Below are 21,192 nucleotides of genomic sequence, written 5' to 3' on the forward strand. Positions count from 1 at the left end.
AGGAGAAACCGGATTATTTTGTTGATTTGGGGAGAGGGAAGGGGAGAGAGGGAGGGTGAAGCAGAAGTGGAAGAAGAGGAAGAGGCAAGGCGGTAGTTAACGTTGGGCGACTTGCAGTGGGAACTTTTGCTTACTAATTTGTGGTGGGCGAAGAAGTAACAGATGTGTGGGTAAGAAGTTCAAGAGAGCGAAACTGGGGTAATGTTGTTGTTGTTGTTGTTCTTGGTGGTGGTGGTGGTGGTGGTGATGGTGTAGCTGTTGTTGTTGCTGCTTATCTGGACGTGAACCCCTTGGACCACTGGAAACCGGCCATTTCAGCCGGGCATTCCCAGAGATCTTTTGTTAAAGTTATGTTGAAGGATGGTGTGTGTTGTGATGGTGAGGTGCATGAGGCAGTACCATGCCAGGATAACATGTAATAGGCTGGAGGAGCAGAGCAGTACAGATGAAGTGGATGTTAAAACTCTCAGGCTGCTGGGACTCACTCTCATCAGAATGACATCTGGCGTTAGCTGGAATAGAATGCTAGTTTTTCCGACCTGGGGAGGGTTAGTGGTGACAGTATTTACTCACTATCATATAATTCTCTCTCATATGACTAAAATTACCCAACGTTGGCTAGAATACACAGTTGTTTGGACCACGAGAGGGTTAACCAACTATTGCGGGTCTTGTTCTAGAAGGTTCAGATTTAGTGAGCATCGACTACCATAATAACCCACGTATAGTCGCTAGGCATTGCCCTAAGCCGTTCTCTTTTTTCTTGGACGAGAGGGAAGAGTCTCGGGTGCAAACGTTGAAGGAAATAAGAAATAAAAGGGAAGAAAGAAAAAATGAAATATGAGAGAGGGTTGAAAGGAGGAGAGAGTAGGTATGGGTGAGAGAAAGGGGAGAAGAGGAACGGTTAATGGACAGGTTTGAGAAATGGGATAATTGTAGGAGAGAGAGAGAGAGAGAGAGAGAGAGAGAGAGAGAGAGAATAATGGAACTGTAGTATGTGAGGAAATGTGATTATAAAAAATAACAGGTAGGCAGTGGTGTGCCCAGACAGTTTGGAAAGCAGAGACTTTAGCTTAAAATCAAATGGTACGTACTACGACTCTGCCAGTTGCTACTTGAACTACCTGACGAAGATATCGGGATGACATACAGTATATCTCTTCGAACACTAGGCCCCTTGAAACACTTAAGTATATTCTTTTTATCTGTTGAAGAAAATGCTCTCTAATATGATACACGCTGACAAGTGAAAGCGGTACAGTAAATGCTTAGTGAATTATGGCAATCCCAGTGACAGTCGGAGGGAACTTTTTAACTGACAGGGCAAAGAGGCAGGGAGTCTAGCCCCTATGAGTCTTACCTAGAAAAATGTAATGTCTTTCTGAAGTGGGATTCAGTTAAGAGGGTAGAAAGAAATGAGTAAGTGTTGAAAATTGATTGGTTGTGGAATGAGGAGGAAGTGAGAACGGAAACGTAAGTGTATAAGATGGGTGAGGAGTGGCTTTGATAAGAAAGTTAGGGTTGGAAGTGAGTAAGAACTGGAATGAGTAAGAAAGAGTGATTGTAGGTGGGAGAGTTGCAGGAGTTACGAGTGAGTATAGAAGATGAGTGAGGAGTGAAGTGAGAAATTGATTGCGAATGATGTGAGTGAGAGTAGAAGATGAGTCAGGGGTGAAACAAGAAAGAAAAGGAAGAGAAAGTGTAGAAGATGACAGAGGAATGGAATGCGGGATGTGAGGAAAGGACTGGAGAATGCCGATGCCCTAATACTGACTTCTTCATCTTTGTCGCATTTCCTGTTTTCCACCCTGATGTTTTTCCCTAGCATCAGTTATGTTCGTTTATGGATTTTTTTTTTTTGTCACTTTGTCATTTTATTCTTTGTGTGTGTGTGTGTGTGTGTGTGTGTGTGTGTGTGTGTGTGTGTGTGTGTGTGTGTAAGAGAGAGGGGGGGGGAGGAAGGAGGGAAAATGACGTGAAGGGTAAGTGAGAGTGACGGTTTTAAAAAGGTGTGATGGAAGAGGAGAAACGAGAGTGGTAGAATTGATGAGAGAGAGAGAGAGAGAGAGAGAGAGAGAGAGAGAGAATTAGGTAAAAAAAAAAAGGCATGGATGGAAGAATAAGAGGAGAGGGATAGCGATGAGAATTAATGCCGTATGTCTGATTGAAACTTAATATATAGAAAAAGTAAAAACATTGAAAATACCGAGGAGTTAAATTAATATAATTAGCAATAAAAGTATGAGTGTGAAGAAGGAGGGAGAATATTGATGAAAGGAAAAGATTATGGATATGTGAGGGGGAAAGGTGGAAAATCACAAATTCTGCTATGGCATCTTTTACTCTGGTAACTACTAGGCGACTTAATTATCTTTATCCGGCTGGGGGAAACCTTGTAACAGAGGAGCTAAAAGGGTTCATTGAAAGGTCCTGTGTATGCTGAGAAGAAAAAGGATATTAATAAAGGTGAAAGATTAAGGATGAAGAGATGGGAATGTAGCCGACAGGTGAGAGGTGTGGCAAGACCCGTTAAAGGATGAACCCAGGTAACTGTTCTTACTCCCACACCCCACCTCCCACCTTAACCCACACCTTCACCCTGTCTGTTTCTGTCCTTACTATGTTTATATTTAGCATCCCTCGTCTTCATTGGCTCTCTTGTTCTTGTTTTGTTTTTTATTCATCTATCCCCTTCTGTTTCCCCCTTCTTTTTCTCTCTCACATCTCTTCCCCCAATCCCTTCCCTACCCCTCCCTACCCTGCTCCCTCTCATCTCTCTTGTATCTTCTCCCTTCTTTGCCCATCACCCCGCATCTCTCGTATCCTCTCCTCTCCGTATCGTCTTCCTTTCCTGCCCCTCCCCACTGTCTTCCATCCCCTGCCCATCTCTGCGTCTTCCCGACCATCCTTCATCTCTTTTTTTTGTTCCATCCCTTTCTTACCCATCCCATCCCTCCCTATCCCTACCCCACCCCCAGCATCCCTCACGCTGTTTCCTCTCCTTACCGTCTCCCTTCCCTCTCCCTACCCCAGCCCCCCATCTCTCATGCCCTACCCCCTGGCCGTCCCCGGCTCGGATAATAAGGATGGAGGTGGGGACTGTCACATCCTTATTAGTGGAGACGGGTCCTGCCTTCAGTACCTTGACACAGTACTAGGGCACCCGTAGCATTTTGTGTGTGTGTGTGTGTGTGTGTGTGTGTGTGTGTGTGTGTGTGTGTGTGTGTGTGAGTGTGAGGATTTCCATGCTTTTAGTATTGTATGTTTTGTAAGTGTTTTTAGTACACAACATTTTAGTTTACTTTTGCAAGTGTGTGTGTGTGTGTGTGTGTGTGTGTGTGTGTAATATTTACTGTTTGGTAGTATTTTTTAGTATTCAGTGTACTATTTTTATGCATTATACTTGTTTTGAGGTTTAATTAACCCCAGCACTGGAAGACGGGTGCTGGCTTGATACAGAAGAAAGAGACTTCTAGAATTGTCACTAGTCTGATAGTGTGATACAGAGAAACATAGTGAGGGATAAACCTTTATTCTTCACCGGTTTTGCCATTGAGCTTCTTCATTTCTGTGAGACTCTTTGGGGAAACAGACAGGGAATAAATTTTTGTCCCGACACGTGTTTCAGGGAACTCGTAATCAGTAGCATGTAAGTTTTCAAGGATTTTAGTAGTTTTCAAGTTGAATTAACTCCACATCCTCATTAGTGAGGGCTGGTCCTGCCAGGATTATTTTACTGTACTGTACCTTATTGTAACGCAGGCACATGCGACGTGCTCTCAGCTGAAGGAAATCGTTTGGTTAGTACTGTACTGTAGCGACATAATTGTAGCATTGAAGCTTGTCAGTGTTTTCAAGAGCTGTATTGAATTTCAAGTTTACTTAAAGATTGGGACAATTATCTCTCTCATTCAGAGATATTTTACTTTTTGCTGACGCCAGACCGAATTATCGGGTAACGAGAAATCCTTGCAGCCAGAGAAATAAAAATTATAGTCAATAAAAAAGAGAGTGAAGGAAAGAATAAAGCTAAGAGAATGAAGATGAAGCGAAAGGCGTAGCCTAAATGTGAAAGGGAAAGAGGAAAGTCAAAATGGTGATAGCATGAGGGTCAAAGCAAGAGAGAAGATTCTAGTTAATGTGAGTGGAGCTGAGGATAGGCATAGGTAGTGATGTGTAGGTAAAAGTGAAGATGGAAGAAAGTAAGGTAGTAGAATGAAAGACATTGAAGGTAAAGGTTTGAGAATGAAGTTGAGGATAAAAATGAAGTTTCATTATAAAAAGTAAAGATGAGTGCAAATAGAATAAGATAAAAAGTAAAGTTGAGTGCAGATAGAATAAGATCGAAAGTTTTTTATTGAACAGAGATGAGTGAGGGTGAATATAAAAATGAAGTAGATGATTGTACAGTGAATATAAGTAACCCTAGGAACGCGATGGCACTTTTTCTTCTTCCTGTCCACTATAATTCCTGCACCTTAATTTAAGCCACATTTTGGTCCTTTTACTGCTCATTTTACGTAGCGCAATGGCAGGAATAGGCAGTGCAACGGCACAACATCCTTTTCAAAGCACTGCTTCATGACGAGCATCATATTCTAGGTTAATCCTTCGTTACAGTTCAGCATTCAAGATGGTGGGATGGTAATTCTACTGACAAGTTAAAGAGAGTATAGCTCCTCAACAGATTGTATGTAGCCAAGTAAAAGCATTTGGTGGTCCTGAATGGGTAAAGACAGAAAAGAGAGTGATACAGAGTGAAGGTGACTGAGTGAATGAGTGTGTTAGCAAACGTGTGATGCTGGGGTGGGTAGGAAATCTTTGCTCATATGCTGAATCGTTACATAACTAGATGAGGGCCTCGTCTGTCATCCTTGCCCTCCACCACCACCGTCACTGCCCCAACCGCCTTTCATGCCACCTGTCATCTACATGTTTCTTATTGTGAATTTATTGTAATTTACGAGAAAAGTTGACGAGAACTTGAGGCAGTTTTTAATCTAATTTATTGGAAGGTTTAGATTACATTGATGTATTGTGGTAACAGAGGATAAAGGTGATAATGCAATTAAGATATAGTGTACTGTAATTTACGGAGAGGAGTGCATGCAACTTCTTTTTTATTTTTTTTCAATATAACTTGCGGAGAGGATAACATGGAACTTAAGACAATTTTTAATGTGCCGGTAACGTACGAAAAATCTAGAGTTTAAGATATTTTTTACTGTAACCAGCGGAAAGGCTTGAGGACAGTGCTGATATCAAGTTTTTCTCTATTGTAACGTATATATATAACGAATGCAAAAACCACATTCCGTACCTAGTCTCAAATGGTAATTCAGATGATATGATTTGATATCTAGGTACCCGGTTTTAGTTGGTATTGCTAAAGGACTGTGAAACAAGTGTGTGTGTGTGTTGATTGGAATGGAAAAAGTTTCGGTGTAAGACTGTCATGGCGAATCTGACAGCATATAATTATCACTGGAGGGAAAGGAGAGGAGAGGGTAAGGGTCTGCGCGAGAGAGTAGATCTAGTCGAATAAGGGACTGAAGGGTGGCTCGGGAGGGAACAGTTTCCATTCGGGTTGATGGTTATCGGTCCATCTATGTATCTAGCTATATCAGTATCTGGCTGTCTGTCTATCTTTCTATCTATCTATCTATCTATCTATATATATATATATATATATATATATAGTATTAGAATACAGTGCTGCTGGTGACATGTAACCTCAGTTAAGTACCTGAAGGACGAGATTTACTGTTATGATGTAATACATACTTGTAGGATATGTGCTGTTAACGGGAAACATTTTATGCTCTCAGTACACCGTCCATGCTGCCCCAGGAAGTTGGAACCACAAGGTGTTATTTTAATATTTATGAATGCTGTCATCACGTCTTAAATAGCTGACCGTACCTGTTGAGGCGGGCCAGGCTACAAGCCTCACTTACCTGAAGGATGACATTTCAGCTACAGTTAATTTTTTCACAGTTCAGGTAATGTTTTTGCTCGTTTTTCAGCTACATTATCGTATTTGCAGAAAGTTAAAATTTAATGACAAGTTGTGTACTGTAGAGAACTAGCGATGCTTGTGATAAACTCTGAATCCGTGTTGAGATGATGAAGGTCAATATAGTGATTAACATTTCGAGGAGACACTGACCATGAGGAAAACCGACCAGGTGTGAGTGGCCACCAGAAGCGGAGAAGCTGGCTGCTGTTACGAGAAGTCATAACAAGAAAAGCGGCCTTGACAGTGAAGTGTGGCTGGATCACATGGTAATGGCTAGAAGAATCGTGGCCGTAAGGATCAGAAGTAGGGGAAGATAATAATTGGTGTGTTCGTAAGTGGGAAAAAGGGTGTGAAGAAAGTATGAAATTTCGAAGGAAGTGAGGAAAATATGTGAGTAGAATGAGGAATGGTGCGTTGGGAAAACTGCAGGAAGACTTCAGGATAACTGGCCCTGAATGAAGGAAAAGTGGCCAGCCGAGAGGAAGGACTGGCCAGTAATAAGGAGAAAGTGGGTAGAAGTGGGGAGAAAAGTTAAACTTGCGGGGAAATGGCCACGAAGGAAGGAAAGTGACCAGAAATGAAGAAAAAGTCGGCTGCTGATGTGAAGGAAGCTTAGCATGAAGTGGGAAAAACGACTAAAGGTTGGGAAAAGTAATCGGAAGTTAGGAAAGTACGGCAAGAGGTAGGAAAGGTGGTCATAAAAGAAGAAAATGTGGACAGTTGTGAAGAAAGATAAACAGAGGTAATGAACAAGTGTAGCAGGAAAGAATGGATTAAGGATAGCCAAACCAGCTGCAGAGATTACAGCTTGGAGGAAGAGAAATGTGAAAATAAGGAAGTGTGGGGGAGAGAATAAGTAGGCTAGGGAAAAAGGTGTGGAAATAAATTGAACCAAAGAAAAAAAAAATTGGAGTAATCTTGAAAAGAGGTGTAAAGAAGACATGACGTTTGTTATTAAATGCATGGTGAAAGATACGTAGAAAAAAAGATAAAAAAGTGGAAGGTAAAGCAAAAGCTAGCCCAGAAAGTCAGTAAACACACAGTGATGAACGAAGTAATTAAGATACTGGTTAAAATATTGTGAACTGGAACTGACATGTTGTTGGTGGGTGCCCTGACTGCTCTTCTGCTCATGGTACACTGCCGGGTGACAGCCGCCCTCACCGTGGGCGTGGGCGGGCTAGGCTGGGTGTTGTGGGGTGCCCTCCAGTGTGCCCTTGCACCCGCCCATGCCTTCGTGCTTCTTTCATCATACCCAGGTGCGTTCTTATTTCTCATTGCTTGGTTAGTGGTGGAAGTTGTAGTGGTACCTAATAACATTGATGGTTATGATTGTGGTGGTGGTGGTAAATGATTAACATAATGAAGGATTGATGATGGTTTTGGTGGTGCAGTTGATGGTATATCATCAGATACCACCAATGGTGATGACAGTTATGGTGAAATGGCTGTGATAATGGTTTGTTTTAGCATTATGATGGTTTTGTAAGTATGCTAGTCGTCATGGTCATGATCTTGCTGGTGTGATTTGTTATAGAAGGTGGCAGTGATGGTGAAGCTTTGGTGATTTTGATGGGTGGTAATAATGGTTGTCATGTGGCTTTGGTACAGCTTTGTTGGTTATGGTGTTGAAGTTTAAGGAGGTGGTGATGGTGGTTGTGTGTGTGGTGATTAGCTATGATGGTTCAATTGATTGGTTTGGTTTTGTGAGGATGGTTATGTTATGGTGGTTTTGGTATTAGTGGCTGTAGGGATGGTTTTGTTGGTAATGTACGATTAGATGATTGTGGTGATCATTAAGGTGATTGTTTTAGAGTGCTTGTGATAATGCTGGTGGTGGTGGTGGTGGTGGTAGCAGTGTTGATGATGCATGTATTGGTTATTATTTTAGTGATTTTGATGCATGGTTATGGTGATAGTTTTGGTGGTAGTGGTGATGATCATGACTGTGATGGTGATGATTATAATGGTAGTGTTGGTGGTGGTTTTTGTTATATCTGTAGTTGCCTGCATTCAGTCCCAGCTGATCAATGCTTATCAGTCATGAAATGATAAATGATACAGAAATATTTTGAAGGAAGTGTACAGTGGTGGTCATTAATTCCCTTACAGTGTCATAACCATGTGAGACTCTAATATCCAACTGAGATGTGAGAACCCACAGGAAATTTGAAGATTGCTCAAAACAGGCAAGTTTTTTTCATGACAACCTTTTCATTGATATTCATTTTTTACGGTTTGTCTCTTGGTGGTAGATAGGGGTGCGCTGCATCCACTCACTCGATGTAGTGCTCCCTACTTCTTCCTTCATGTCTATCATTGCTTTTTTGTGTGTCTCCTTCGCCTGTCTTAGTTCTCTCATTCTTCCAGTCACCATTTAGTACTCTTTCCATGTCAGGTTGCTCTAGACAGTGACAAGCCAAATAGTTTCCTGTAACTAAGGAAGCCATTTATAATGGTGGGTGTCAACCATTTAGCCAAATAGCGGGGTAACGCGGAGTCTACTATGGTGCCCCTGTTAATGGAGCAAAGAGATGCAAATGCAGTGTCCACTCAGAAACCAAACCTCTCCACATTAATCCCTCACCCCTCACCATGGTGAGGTGCTGTCATCTTCATGGGAACATCGGTTCATTGCGCAGGATGGCCCTGCAGGGGCAGATGCATGCCTGCAGTTGATGGGCCTTCTTGATCAGACAGAGTGAGGTAGCACAAGAGCAACTTTTTATCTCTACTCCATCCTTTGAGGCATGCTTTTCTTTTTACTCAGGATGTATGGGTAAGTTTCTATCCTGTCTGTTGTCTGGTCACTTCCCTGGTTGTTCTTTCTTGCTGGTGTCTCAGAGAAAGATATAATCCCTAGGAGTCTGGAGCAGATTATGAACAACACCCCAATTATTCTAAGTTTGACCTTTGTAAGTTGTGCTGTAGTCAGACTTGGTTCCCATTTCCCAGTTAAGACAAAGATTGGTACCCAAATTCTCTGTTTTTCATAAATCTCCAAATTTTAATTATTTTGGTGCCAGTGCCCATTTTGTTTGCATGTATAGCCTACATTGTCTTTCTTTCACACTCTTTCTTCTGTTGAAATATTTTTAAGCACAGGACAGTATAGCGTTCAGATAGTTGGGTGATAACAGATTATATCAACTGAAAAGAAGCTACTCATTCTCATGAGATGGAAATTTGACAAATCAAAAGGGAAGTATAAACACGCTTGAGGTTTTCATGACTGGTATTTATGACTTTTTAATGTACGATAATATAGTGTATGATCATGTGATGGTGTTTATAACAATACAGTAGGTGTTTATGGCCTTGTGGTGGTTATGGTCATGTGATGGTTTTTATGGCTGTTTGGTGATGTGACTGGTCATGTGGTGATCTTTTATATGAGAGTGCATATGACTGTTTATGACCCTGTGATATTGTTACGGCTGTGTTGTGAAGTTTATGGTTATGTGATAGTTTTTATGGCTATGTAGTAGTGCTTATGGCATTTGTAATGGTGTTTATGGCCATGTGGTGGTGTTCATGACCATGTGGTAGTGTTGATATCATGAGTGGGATTTATAATGTTTAATTCTTTTGAAAAAATTTATAGCCACTTCTGAAAGAATTTAGAATATTATTTCATGGCATATCGTGTGAATGAGGGGTACATTTTTTTGTTTTTATTTTCCACGTATAGAATAATCGAATATATGGTAGCTGAAAGTATAGGATCTAAATAAGGAATGACTGTGTCAGGGGTGAGGGGGAAGGGCATGGATGAATACCAACTGCTAACCTCTGCCAGGCTGATTCTTTGTAAGGTAGTTTACCTCCCCTGAGTCATTGTTGTATAACCTATGTAAATTGTACCTCATAGAGGCTTGCAACTTGGCCCCTGCAGACCTTCATTGTGCGTTATGTGAGGTCTGCAGCTCAGGAAGGGTTTAAAGGGGACACAACCTTAAAAAGCTAAAGAACTGCTGAGTTGCAACAAAAAATGGCAATGAAATGCAGCACTTACAGAGATGACTCATCCTTGAAGGTTGTAACCTGTGATCAATTTTGCAGGATGTTGTGGTAGAAAAAGGAGACATTTTGGTCTACTGGAAGATTGGTGATTGTGAACATTTTATACCAATTTGATCATGAAGGTTTATAGTTTATGGGGCTGATAGGCTAGGTTGATAGCCATTTACAAATGGTTGTGGGTGTAAGGTGCAGTGTTTTGATAATGGATTACATCTTGAGTGATAGTGTGAAGCGTACCTTTTAGTCCTTTTAGTCAGAACCTTTGTGATCTTATTTATTTTTATGCAAAAAAAGAAAAAAACTAAAATCAGGAAGCCAGCAAAAAAGCACATTAATACAGTATTTCATACTGACTTTGTATTTGAATATGATTATAGAGTACACTATGTTTTGGAGTGTTGGAGTTAATATAATTATTATCATATTACAAATACTGTACATTTGCTGTACAGTACAGTGCTTTGAAGATTATCAGTGCTGTATTACAATGTACTGTTTTCATTTCTTTCCCCAGCAAGCACCATTATGTGCAGTTTCTTTCAGGAATGAAACCAACAACATTTTGAGCCATTATTTGTTCGGCCATATATATATATATATATATATATATACACTGCATATATTTGTGGTAGGTGGGGGCACTCATCATCCACTCACTGGATGTAGTGCTGCTGTCGGGTGACTGCCCTTTCCTCTCCTCCATCCATCTTTCCTTCCATCCTCTTCTGTCTTTCTTTTCTTCATTCTTTCCCTGTCCTTCTGCCTATGGGTAACTTTACACTGCCCAGGGTTCTTTTTATCTGCCGATGGTTGCGAGCCATGTGGCTCCTAAGGTTTCAGATTTACAAGCCAAATAAATTTTCAGTAGCCACACTGACAAGATGAAATATTATACGAGCAAAAAATATATTTATTTATTTACACATTGTGATGATTAGAATCATATAATGGGGATTTAAACATTCACAGTGGCAACAAGGAAAGACTGAATAATCGATCACAACGTGCTTTTTTTGTTCGTTTGAGATTTACTTATTTTATAGTTTACTGGGTTTTGAAGTGGATGTATTTTCTCTTCGCCAAAAGGCAACTTGTGTGTAAAATTTGTTTGCTGAAGGGAAAAAATACTCGCATTTGCGAGCTGTGGCTCGCCAAACAAGAGCCCTGCTGCCTCTTCTGTCATTCTTTCCTTCATTCTTTCCTCTTCCTTCTGCCTGTGGGTGACTCTACACTGAGTGACAAGCAAAATGGTTTCCTGTACATATATATATATTTGTGGTAGGTGGGGGCGCTCACCATCCACTCACTCAATGTAGTGCTGCTGTCGGGTGTCTACCCTTTCCTCTCCTCCATCCTTCTTTCCTTCCATCCTCTTCTGTCTTTCTTTCCTTCATTCTTTCCTTGTCCTTCTGCCTGTGGGTGATTTTACTCTCCCTCTTCTGACTTTCTTTCCTTCATTCTTTCCTCTTCCTTCTGCCTGAGTGACAAGCCAAATGGTTTCCTGTACACCAGGAAACCATTTACTACACTGGGTGGTAACCGTATAACCAAGTTTTGGTGCCTGGTGGTTTAGTGGGTAATTATTGCACTCCAATTGGATTGAGCCAGTGAAGGTTTATATCCAAGGGGTGGTTGGGGTTGATTGCTCATGTAATGCCACTCAGGGATGAGTGAGGCTGGTCATTCTCATCTTAAATGTCGGGACCAACTGCTTATCCCAGGGCTTCTACGCCCCTCGTGGTGCAGTGTAGGATTGGATGATGGATGGATAGATAGATAGATATACAGTAATCTTCCCAATATCCAACGTAATAGAGCCAAATGCATGTCCAGAAATTGGGCCCATCTAGATATTGGGCCCCTGCCTTCTGGACTGGTAGTTATGGACCCTATCCCAGCCTAACTCAGAAAAACACTACATAACTCCCTACCAGACATGCATAGCACCTATTTAAAACCCTGTTCAGACCAATAATGGAAATACACCCACCACAAATTGACTTAGGACCTACACACAGAATTGCTATGGGAGAGTTGTCTGTCTTTTCTTTGTGTTTCCACCTCTACCAGGTGAATTTTTTGGGCACGAAGTAACTGGCAACTCCTCTGGTGTTGGTGGGAGGTGATGAAACACTCAGCACGTCAGTGTTTGCCCAGAAGCGAGAGTGGGAGTATGTGTTCCCGTCGCTCCGAGCTTGCACCTCCATTTTTTTTTTTATGCATTACTGTTTGCCCTGTTATTTTGCTAGAGTTGAGTTGTCATGCCTGGAAAGTACCGTACTGCTCAAGGGATGAGAGGGTCCGTATCATTGCATGGAAGCAGGATAATAAAATTTGTGAACGTACTTGACTCGCAAAGTCGACTGTCATGAAGATTCTTGCTGCAGCGCGTGGCCTGCCACCTGATGTCGTACCAGAGGCAATCATGGCGGTGGAAAGAAGAGGACGACTTCCAGAGGTACAAATACGCTTCTGAAGAGGGAAGTAATCAAGAATCCTTGACTGACAGCAGCAGAATTGAAGAGTATGCATCCCCAGCTGTTACAAGACATCTCATTTCGAACTATCCAACACTGCATGCAGAAGGAGCTGGGTTTGCCAAGCCACACCGCAGCCAAGAAACCGCTTCTCACTGACTGCATGAAGAAGCAGCACATTCAGTATGCCAAGAAGTATGCACACTGGACATCGGATGAGTGAAGAAAATTATTTTTTCCGATGAAAGCACATTTCAAGTGTTCCATGTGTGTTCTGCCAAGGTTCGTCGCCCTGCCTCCTGTAGTCGATGTGACCCTGCTTACATGGTGCCGACTGTTCAGTACCCACAATCAGTAATGGTATGGGGATGTTCCTCAGGTGAAATGGAAAGGGGAGGCCTCTGCTTTCTTCCTAAGAACTTGATGTTGAATGGTGGCCGGTACATTCAAGTTCTGAAAGATTGTTTGTTAAACTTTTTTGCTACTCATGGGTGCGACTTTTTCATACACTATTCAGCTCCATGTCACAAGTCAAGAAAGGTGACAAAATGGCTTCAGAATAATCGGATTGAGGTCCTCGACTGGCCTGGCGACAGTTCGGATCTAAATCCGATACAAAACTGCTGGGCAAAGATGAAGAAAATCATTGCAGAGAAGTAGACACCCAGTCTGGACAACCTCAAGACTGAACTGACAAATGTTTGGTGCAAAGAAATATCCATAGATTACTTTAGAGATCTAATTGATTCCGTGCCAAAATGCATCCAACTGGTCATGAAAAACAAGGAAACATGATTTCATATTAATGAATGGCATTTCATGAACAAACATTGTGATATACTATGATTTCTGTGTTTTTTTGATACCTTGTGGAAGTCAATTTATGGTAGCTGTAAAGCATGAAATAAATGAAAAGGAATCAGAGAATGAGGAATTAGAAGTGAGTATGGAAAATATTTAGCAGTGTACAGGGTACTTACAGCACATCTGTGGCCACCTCCTTTAAGGGTCTGGCAGTGATGAAAATGCACTTGAAGCATGTACAGTAATCCAGTGTTTTGCTGCACTTAGTTCTTTGCACTGTGAGTTATAATTGTTTAACACTGCACATTCTGTTCTTCATTGCACCACGCCAGTTTCAACCGCCAGTTTGCACTCCATACTCAATCTTTTGCACTTTAAATTCTAATTTCTTAACACTGCAAAATACTGTACTGTAAATTCCCATGTGGCCTAGTGGTGAGGTATTGCTGTTTATTCACTGTTTATTCACAAAAATAGCATGTGCGGCATCCATTGCGATGAGCATCTACTCACGATGCTAGTTAGGCGGTAACTGGGGTGGGGGGAGGAAGGAAAGGGTGGAGGGGCCGTGCATAAACACAGCTGTTCGGTGCCATGTGCAAATTTCAAATTACGGGTGGGATTTTTTTTTGGGGGGGGGGGGGCCGAAGGCCCAGGCCCAAAATGTCTGGAAATTGGGGTGTCCAGGAAATGGGTGTCTGGATATTACGGAGTTTACATATATATATATATATATATATATATATATATATATATATATATATATATATATAGTATATGTATGTATGTATGTCTTCCCAGATGCCTTAATCCCATAAGGGGTGGCCACAAACAAATTGCCTCCACAGTGCTGTCCTCCGCTATTTGGCTGCTACCCTCCAGGTCACACTCTCCTCCCTCATATATCTCTCCACTCCATCCCACCATCACACCCATGGTTTCCCTCTTCTCCTCTCCTATTCCACCTTACATAAGCTCTCCTAGTCAGTCTCCTATTCTCCATCTTCTCCATAGTACAGCACTGTACTGTAGTCATGAGTGTGATATTATGGATGATACAGTTGGTCATATTTATTACCCAGTACTCTATAAGGTAGCTGTAATGTGTGCTGTAAATCAAGAAAATAATATAGACCATGAGTCCTGTTCCCAGCAATTATATTGGTAACGTACTGAAACTGGAATATAAATGTGTCCATACCAGTTGAATTGAGTGTTAATCCCTTACCTGTACATGTTCTGAGGTATCTGAAAGAATATTCTGTGAAAAAAGAAATGATACTTTGCAGTTTTATTGCCATTATTATGATAATGGTCCGTTTTAGCCATCACTGGTATTGTTTTTAATGGACTGTTTTGTTTGTCAGCCTATTCTCGACAGTTTGAGGTTGGGACATTGTATATATACGGGTATGAGACATCAGTTCTGCTAAATGAACCACAACAAGTGCCAGTGTCCACACCGAGAGACGTGGGATTTAGGGTTGAGTTAACAGCAGAGGTCACTCCAGTTTGGCAGCACCCCACAAACACCCATGAGCAACTCCTTCAACTTACAGTGAGTTTACTCTGATGCTGTGTTTCCTGTGTTTATTTCTCTTTACTTTTTTCTGGACCCTACATCACCCCATCTGTAGGTTGAGAAATGGATGATGGTGATGAAGATAATGATGATGATGATGATGATATAGACCTATGGGTATTGTGACACCATATGTACACAGTCACAGTAGTGTCCAATACTGGCTGATTTGACTTTATATTCAGAGGATGATTCTGACCTTATTTCCATAATCAGAATAATATTACAGTATCTTTGTAAGCTTTGTTAAGCAATGCCTGTTCAAAAAGAAATCAAACTTTTTAACCCGTACCATCCCGGGCATTTTTACAATTTTATACCCACCTAATCCCGGACCAAAAACGGAAAAAAATTTTATTGCATAAAACAATCCAATAGGACATATAAGTCAAGGAAAAGCCAGAAAAAGTATTCCTTATAGGAGAAATAAGAGCAGGATGGCTGTCCGTCGTGTTTTTAGCCCAGTTTCCCAAGCCGTGAGCAACGTTTTCTCACCCAGCTGGGCAGGATGAGAGAGAATGGGGGGGGGGGAGAATGGGGGATTCCTTTTTCTCAGTGTCCTCCACTGGCTTATATTCCTCCCCAGAAGAGGCATCCAGGTCTTTCTCTACTGAAAGAATCACTAAATGAAGGGACAGAAAAGTCCATGTGACAATTTCAACAGCCTCTCCCAGCCCAATGAGACGGAAAAATGGCATGATTTTCGCGACTTTCTGATGCTATGACGGACAGTGGCACACTGATGTTCCACACCCATGCAGAACCAAACTCAGTACTACAACTGCTTGGACACAGTGTTGCCAATACACTAAGCTACTCCTTAGCAAAAAATTAGCTAGATTAAAGCAGTTTGAGAAGTGCTACAGTGCTCGAATTTTGCTGTCGGCACCATCACGTCGCTGGGATTAATCGAGATGTTTTGTACTGTCGGCACGATGCCGGTGGCGGGATTGTACAGGTTAAATAGCACGCCAATTGACAGGCATATTGTGATAGCGACAGGAGCACTGTGTATTTGCGACTTTGAGCTTTTGTCTGACACTAGCTGCATCACAGCATGTCACTTATTCATTGAGGTATATGCACTTGTGTGAATGTGTGTTTAGTGCACTTGGCTAATTTTCTTCTGTCTTTTTGTTGTCTGAAGTTGGCAACCTTTGAGGGTGGATTTCAACTTTGGGAACATAAAGTCCACAGGCCCAAATCCAGAGAGTAGGGTGGCTGGGGGACGATAGTCATCTCGTGTTTCGCCAAAAAGTCACGGATAAAGAGGGACGTGTGATCAAGTGCATTGTCATGGTGCAGCATCCAGGTTGTTTGTCCATGCCTCAGGCCTCTTTCTTCACACTGCCTCCCTGAAAATCTTCAGGACGTCCAAGTCAAACCCTTTATTGACTGCCTGACCATGTGGAACAAACTCATAATGAGCAGTGCCCTTCTAATAAAAAAAAGTCAGCATCACTTTCACATTTGAGTGACTCTGACATACTTTTTTTTGTCGCAGTGACGATGTTCCAACCCTTTGCAACAACTGCCTTTTTGTTTCAACATTGTAGCCATACATCCACATTTCATCACCTGTTATGAAACAGAATTTCATGCGAACATGTTGCCTTTCGAGATCCGTCATTGTTCAACTTGCAACAAATTGCGAAGTGCACCGAACACAGGTTCACTCAAGCACATGTACCTCAATGCCCAAGTAACTTTGCAAGATGCAACTAGTGTTAGACTAAAGCTCAAAGTTGCCACTACACAGCACCCCCATCACTGTCATGTTACGCTAGCTAGTTGATGTGCTGTTTAAAAAGTTTGGTTTCGTTTTGGACAGATCTCATATATTGTTTGCTATGTATAGTCTCTAGTCAGTATGAGTAACTTGTGCTAGTTCATACTCTTGCTCTGTTAGGTATAATCATCCTTTGTCTTGCAGGTTGTAACCCCCAAACTTTCTGTGAAGGCACGACAAGGTCCATCTCCAGAAGGGTTCATGAACAAAGGATCACGACTGGAGAGCTACAAGCTGCACCCTCTTTTCTTCCACTGGAATAATGGTGTTATTGGTAATGTCTACCACATTGAAGGTGGAGAGCTCTCAGTCATCAATGTTATGAAGGGTATCTCCAGTCTTTTCCAGGTAGTTACCATTAAAATTATTTATTCTTATCAGTATTTCATGAGATGATTGCTCTTTCAGTATGTCCATTTATAGGCAGTGTACTCAGCTGTATTGAAGTTGAGTCTGGCGTATGCATTTCACCTTCACTTGGCGCAGATGTTCGTCCTTTTGCATCTTATTCTACCTGGCTGAAAGCCAGAAAATGGCAATACTTTGGCTCAGCATCGGTTCAGTAGCACTTCTTGATAAACTAGTATCATTGTCTAGTGTAAGTTGATTGTTACAACTCAGCATTCAAGATGAAGAGTTGGCAGTTTTAGACCAAAGGGAAGAGAGCTTAATAGTGTAACATTTGTGATTACAGTACATTACGCCATATCTGTCATGTTGTTCATGTTTGAGTAACTGAAAGCACATTTCTGAAAGTACATGTACTTTCTAGTACTGTATATGATTTCTTTAAAATGTTTATAATTAGAGTGGCATGTTGGTACAGTACAGAACTGTAATACAGACATCAGCTACAAATTTCCAGTCTATCAGTATAGGCCTATTACAGTACTTACACACATTTTAGACATTTGATATGGACCTGTTCAACAGAAACTCCTTCCATCTTTATAGTACTAAGGTTCTAATATATCAGTACTGTACCATTGTTATTATTATTGTCCCCACAACAGCACCAGGTGAAAAATGTGCAGCAGACAGAAGTGGATACATCAGGAGAATGTGAAGTAACTTACAACCTCATAGACTCAACACATGTCACCAAGCTCAAGCGCAACTGCAGGAATGTCACACCTGTCCCATTCTTCAACCAGACCAACAAGGTAAGGAAGTGGCTGTGGCTTTTAATTACTTGTAAAGCTACTGTATATACCCAATACAGTAAGATTTTTCTTAATTTGCTGTTGCTCTTATAAGACAGTTATATTCATTTAGGGGAGAACTTATATAGTGAAAGGATAATGCAGACATGTCTGCTGTGTTGCTTGCTGATGGTGAACAAGCTCTTTGTGGGCTGGTTCATAGATGTACATGGTTTGAAAATAAATGATGACATAAGTAAAATGACGGTTTCTGAGAATGAGAAGGCAACCTATTGTGTTATGCACCTCAGTGCAGTAACAGAAAAGGGAGAAAAATTTTCTGAGAGAGAGTTGAGTGGAGTGTCTGGGAGAATTGAGTGGAGTGTCTTAGGAATGAAAAGGTACCTGGTGCCATGACAACTTTAATATGAAATTGAAGTCTGGGTATGGAGACTACAAGTGGATTGTATGAAGGTATGTTAGTGCCCACGTTAACTTACTAGTGTGAGACTTTGATACAGCATGAAAATGGATAGTCAGGTGTAAAATCAATGGATATGGGTCTTTTGAGGAATGTGAATGGAGTTTGGAATGTATAGGATAAAAGAAAAAAGAATGTTTCTTGAATGATGTGGAATAAGGTGTTTTGTTCAAAATGGGTAGAAGAGATTGTGCTTAGTTGGTGTGATGATATGGAGATTATAGATAGGGTGGTAAAGTTAGTACAGGATATATGTGAATGAACTGGAAGGTGGAAGGAGATGTGGTTGACTAGGAGGAAGGTGGATGGATATGGTGAGTGAGTGTTCCAGAAAGAGGTGTGGAATTTGAGGTCAGGCAACTGGCAGGGGATTAAGTTGGTTGGCAGAAGAATGTATGGAGAGGCACATGACAAGGGTTTGGCACTCCTTCTTAACTCGATAGTTAGTGGCATTACTCTTATCTGGCAGGTTTGTGTGAAGTGCATGTATAGTTTATACGTATAAAGAAATATTTCGTTAAAAGTATGTTCCAGTCGTTAGGCTTGCGAGATGGAATTAGAATTAGGAGCCTGGATGATTTATGAATGAGTGCGATCCATTTCTCTGCACATGCTGTTGATAATTCTCCCCCTTTCTTACTTTTCCCTCCATTGTTTGTAAGTTATATGTCATACATTGATAGAGAGAAAGGAGGGTCATGATGATGATGATCATGATGATTTTTAAAAACCTGGGTACAACTGTACTGTTCTGACATAACAGAAGTTTCCACTTATGGTCTATGTTTACACAGCAATACTTAATATTTATTGAAAATAATATACTCAGAGACAAACTTGTCAGAATAGGAGTTTAAATACTGTATTATTTTAATGAAATATGTCATTAATCATCATAGATTACTTTGGTAAACCAAGGAAATAATAATATGTCCATAATACTGGAGCACTGCCAGAAGACTAAAATATGTTGCTGATCACAGACTACTAGTGTTGGCATCACTATTTACCTCTGACTTTTGTTAGATATAGACTCAGGTTCTGCAACTTTTAGCAATTTGTCCATCAGTTTGCCTCCCAAGAAAATCTTCATGGGGGAGGCCATGACGGAAGAGTCCCTAGCCTGCTCTGTCCATGCACATTTTTTTAATTTTTTTTTCCCACACCCATTCTTCAGTCATTACTCATCGCCGACTCAACTATAACTGTTCTGCTCTTTTCTGCATGTGACGAAATTTTTCCATTGCAGCATTATCAGTCAGCTCACTTCCAAATCCTGTATTTGATAGTCTAATCTTTCTCCTTTCTGCTCAAATGTCCATACCATATCAGTGTTTTTCTTTTCATCTCTCTCTCTCTCTCTCTCTCTCGTATCCTGATATTCAGTTTATAATTCTGTTGATGTTTGCCTGCAGCATGTGTTAGGAGCATAATGCTGTATGGTAGTGAGACCTGAGCAGTAAAGGAAGAGGATATTTGCAGGCTCAGATGTACAGAAATGACAATGATTAGGTGGATGTGCAGTATCCCTGAGTGGAAGGCCTGGGGAGGCTAGGATTACGATGGAAGAGTTGAGAGGCAAGATGGGACTGGAGTGTATTTGTGTTGTGATGAGAAGGGGTAGATTGAGGTGGTTTGGGCATGTGGCAAGGATGGAGGATGATAATTGGATGCAGAAAGTTAGAAGCATTAATACTGAGGGTGGGGTTGCGAAGGGAAGACCGAAAAAGACACAGGACGAGGTTATTAAGTGTGACCTCAGGGCTAAGGGACTGAACAGGGAGGCTACCAGAGATTGAGCAGCATGGAGAGTCGCCATTTGGTGACCAAGGCTGACGTATGCAAGCGTGTTGGAGCCTTCAGAATTGAAAAGAAACTAAATACTGACCCCTATTGATAATTAAAAAATGACTCTGTCAGGTGGAGGGTAGTAAAAACATTTGTCTAACCTGCAACTTGTCTCTTCTCTTATTACTTGCAGTGATATCTGGATTGAAACTAATGTAAGACTTGCAGCATGCAGCTTATACTTTACAATATGTTTTTGAAGAAACCAAATGTAGCAAAAGTATGGGAAGGTAGGAATATTAGATTTATGTTGTTTTCTTTAACTTTAGTTCATCAGTTACAGGTGCCCAGACTCCATTTCACCATAACCTTATTAGCCTAAGCAATTTATGCATAACTGTATTGATCTTTAATTATTTCCCCTTGCTGTTCTTTATTCTGTGATAGGTTTTAGGTGCTGAGGTGACCAGCCATTCTACAGCCTCCTTTCTCTTAAGGCCTGAAGACAAAATCTTACGCAAGGCCACTTCAATGGAAACACACTTCCTCCGAGTGGAGGCACGTAAACAGGCAGGGGCAGAGGTGATTAGTAAGCAGACCCTTCAGTTTAAGAGTGAGTACTATATACAGCAGGTGAAATTTCATACTCTCCTTAAGTTAGGTAAGGAGATAGGGAGGGAAGGGTGTTGGTGTAACCAGACAGCAGAGCTGCCACCACATGACAGCATCCCTTTCCAGTACCAGTAATGGTGTTTATTGTAATGATAGTCAAAGTGAAATTTAAAGACATCTTTGGGCTGAATGGATTAAAGGAGATTGTTTTTAATCCTATCATCATTGTGGTATCTCTCCTAAGCTGAAATAAATCATGTGATGTTAGTCAGATTGAAATACACTAAAACATGTCATGAAGTTGATGATGTACAAAGAGAAAGAAATGAAAAGCGTGCCACCTTCATTACAACTAAGTTTGTGCCCAGTCACATCCATTTAGGACTATAACGTAAGGTAGCACTGTGTCCAGCAGTCACTTACCTGCCGTTTGAAATTGGTGGTGGTTGCTGTGATGATGCCTGTGTTGCTGACA

General features: G+C 41.2%; 2 protein-coding genes across 2 annotated transcripts in view; both read left to right on the forward strand.

Annotated features, from left to right (window-relative positions):
* Positions 1–3,245, forward strand: part of LOC145413852 (carbohydrate sulfotransferase 4-like) — a 610,328-nt gene extending 607,083 nt beyond the window's left edge. The window contains exon 10 of the transcript XR_013899769.1: positions 3,233–3,245. The gene's annotated coding sequence lies outside the window, so the exon portion shown is untranslated. The remainder of the gene's footprint in view (positions 1–3,232) is intronic.
* The window catches only part of Mtp (microsomal triacylglycerol transfer protein), a 108,033-nt gene that overhangs the window by 35,624 nt on the left and 51,217 nt on the right, over positions 1–21,192 (forward strand). Inside the window, exons 2-5 of the mRNA XM_080283517.1 lie at positions 14,691–14,881; positions 16,839–17,042; positions 17,708–17,857; positions 20,553–20,718. Coding sequence (XP_080139643.1) covers positions 14,691–14,881; positions 16,839–17,042; positions 17,708–17,857; positions 20,553–20,718 — 711 coding nt within the window. The remainder of the gene's footprint in view (positions 1–14,690; positions 14,882–16,838; positions 17,043–17,707; positions 17,858–20,552; positions 20,719–21,192) is intronic.

Source organism: Coenobita brevimanus, chromosome 97 (assembly GCF_032717465.1).
Source record: "Coenobita brevimanus isolate Jiangsu-jjx chromosome 97, ASM3271746v2, whole genome shotgun sequence".
Taxonomy (NCBI): domain Eukaryota; kingdom Metazoa; phylum Arthropoda; class Malacostraca; order Decapoda; family Coenobitidae; genus Coenobita; species Coenobita brevimanus.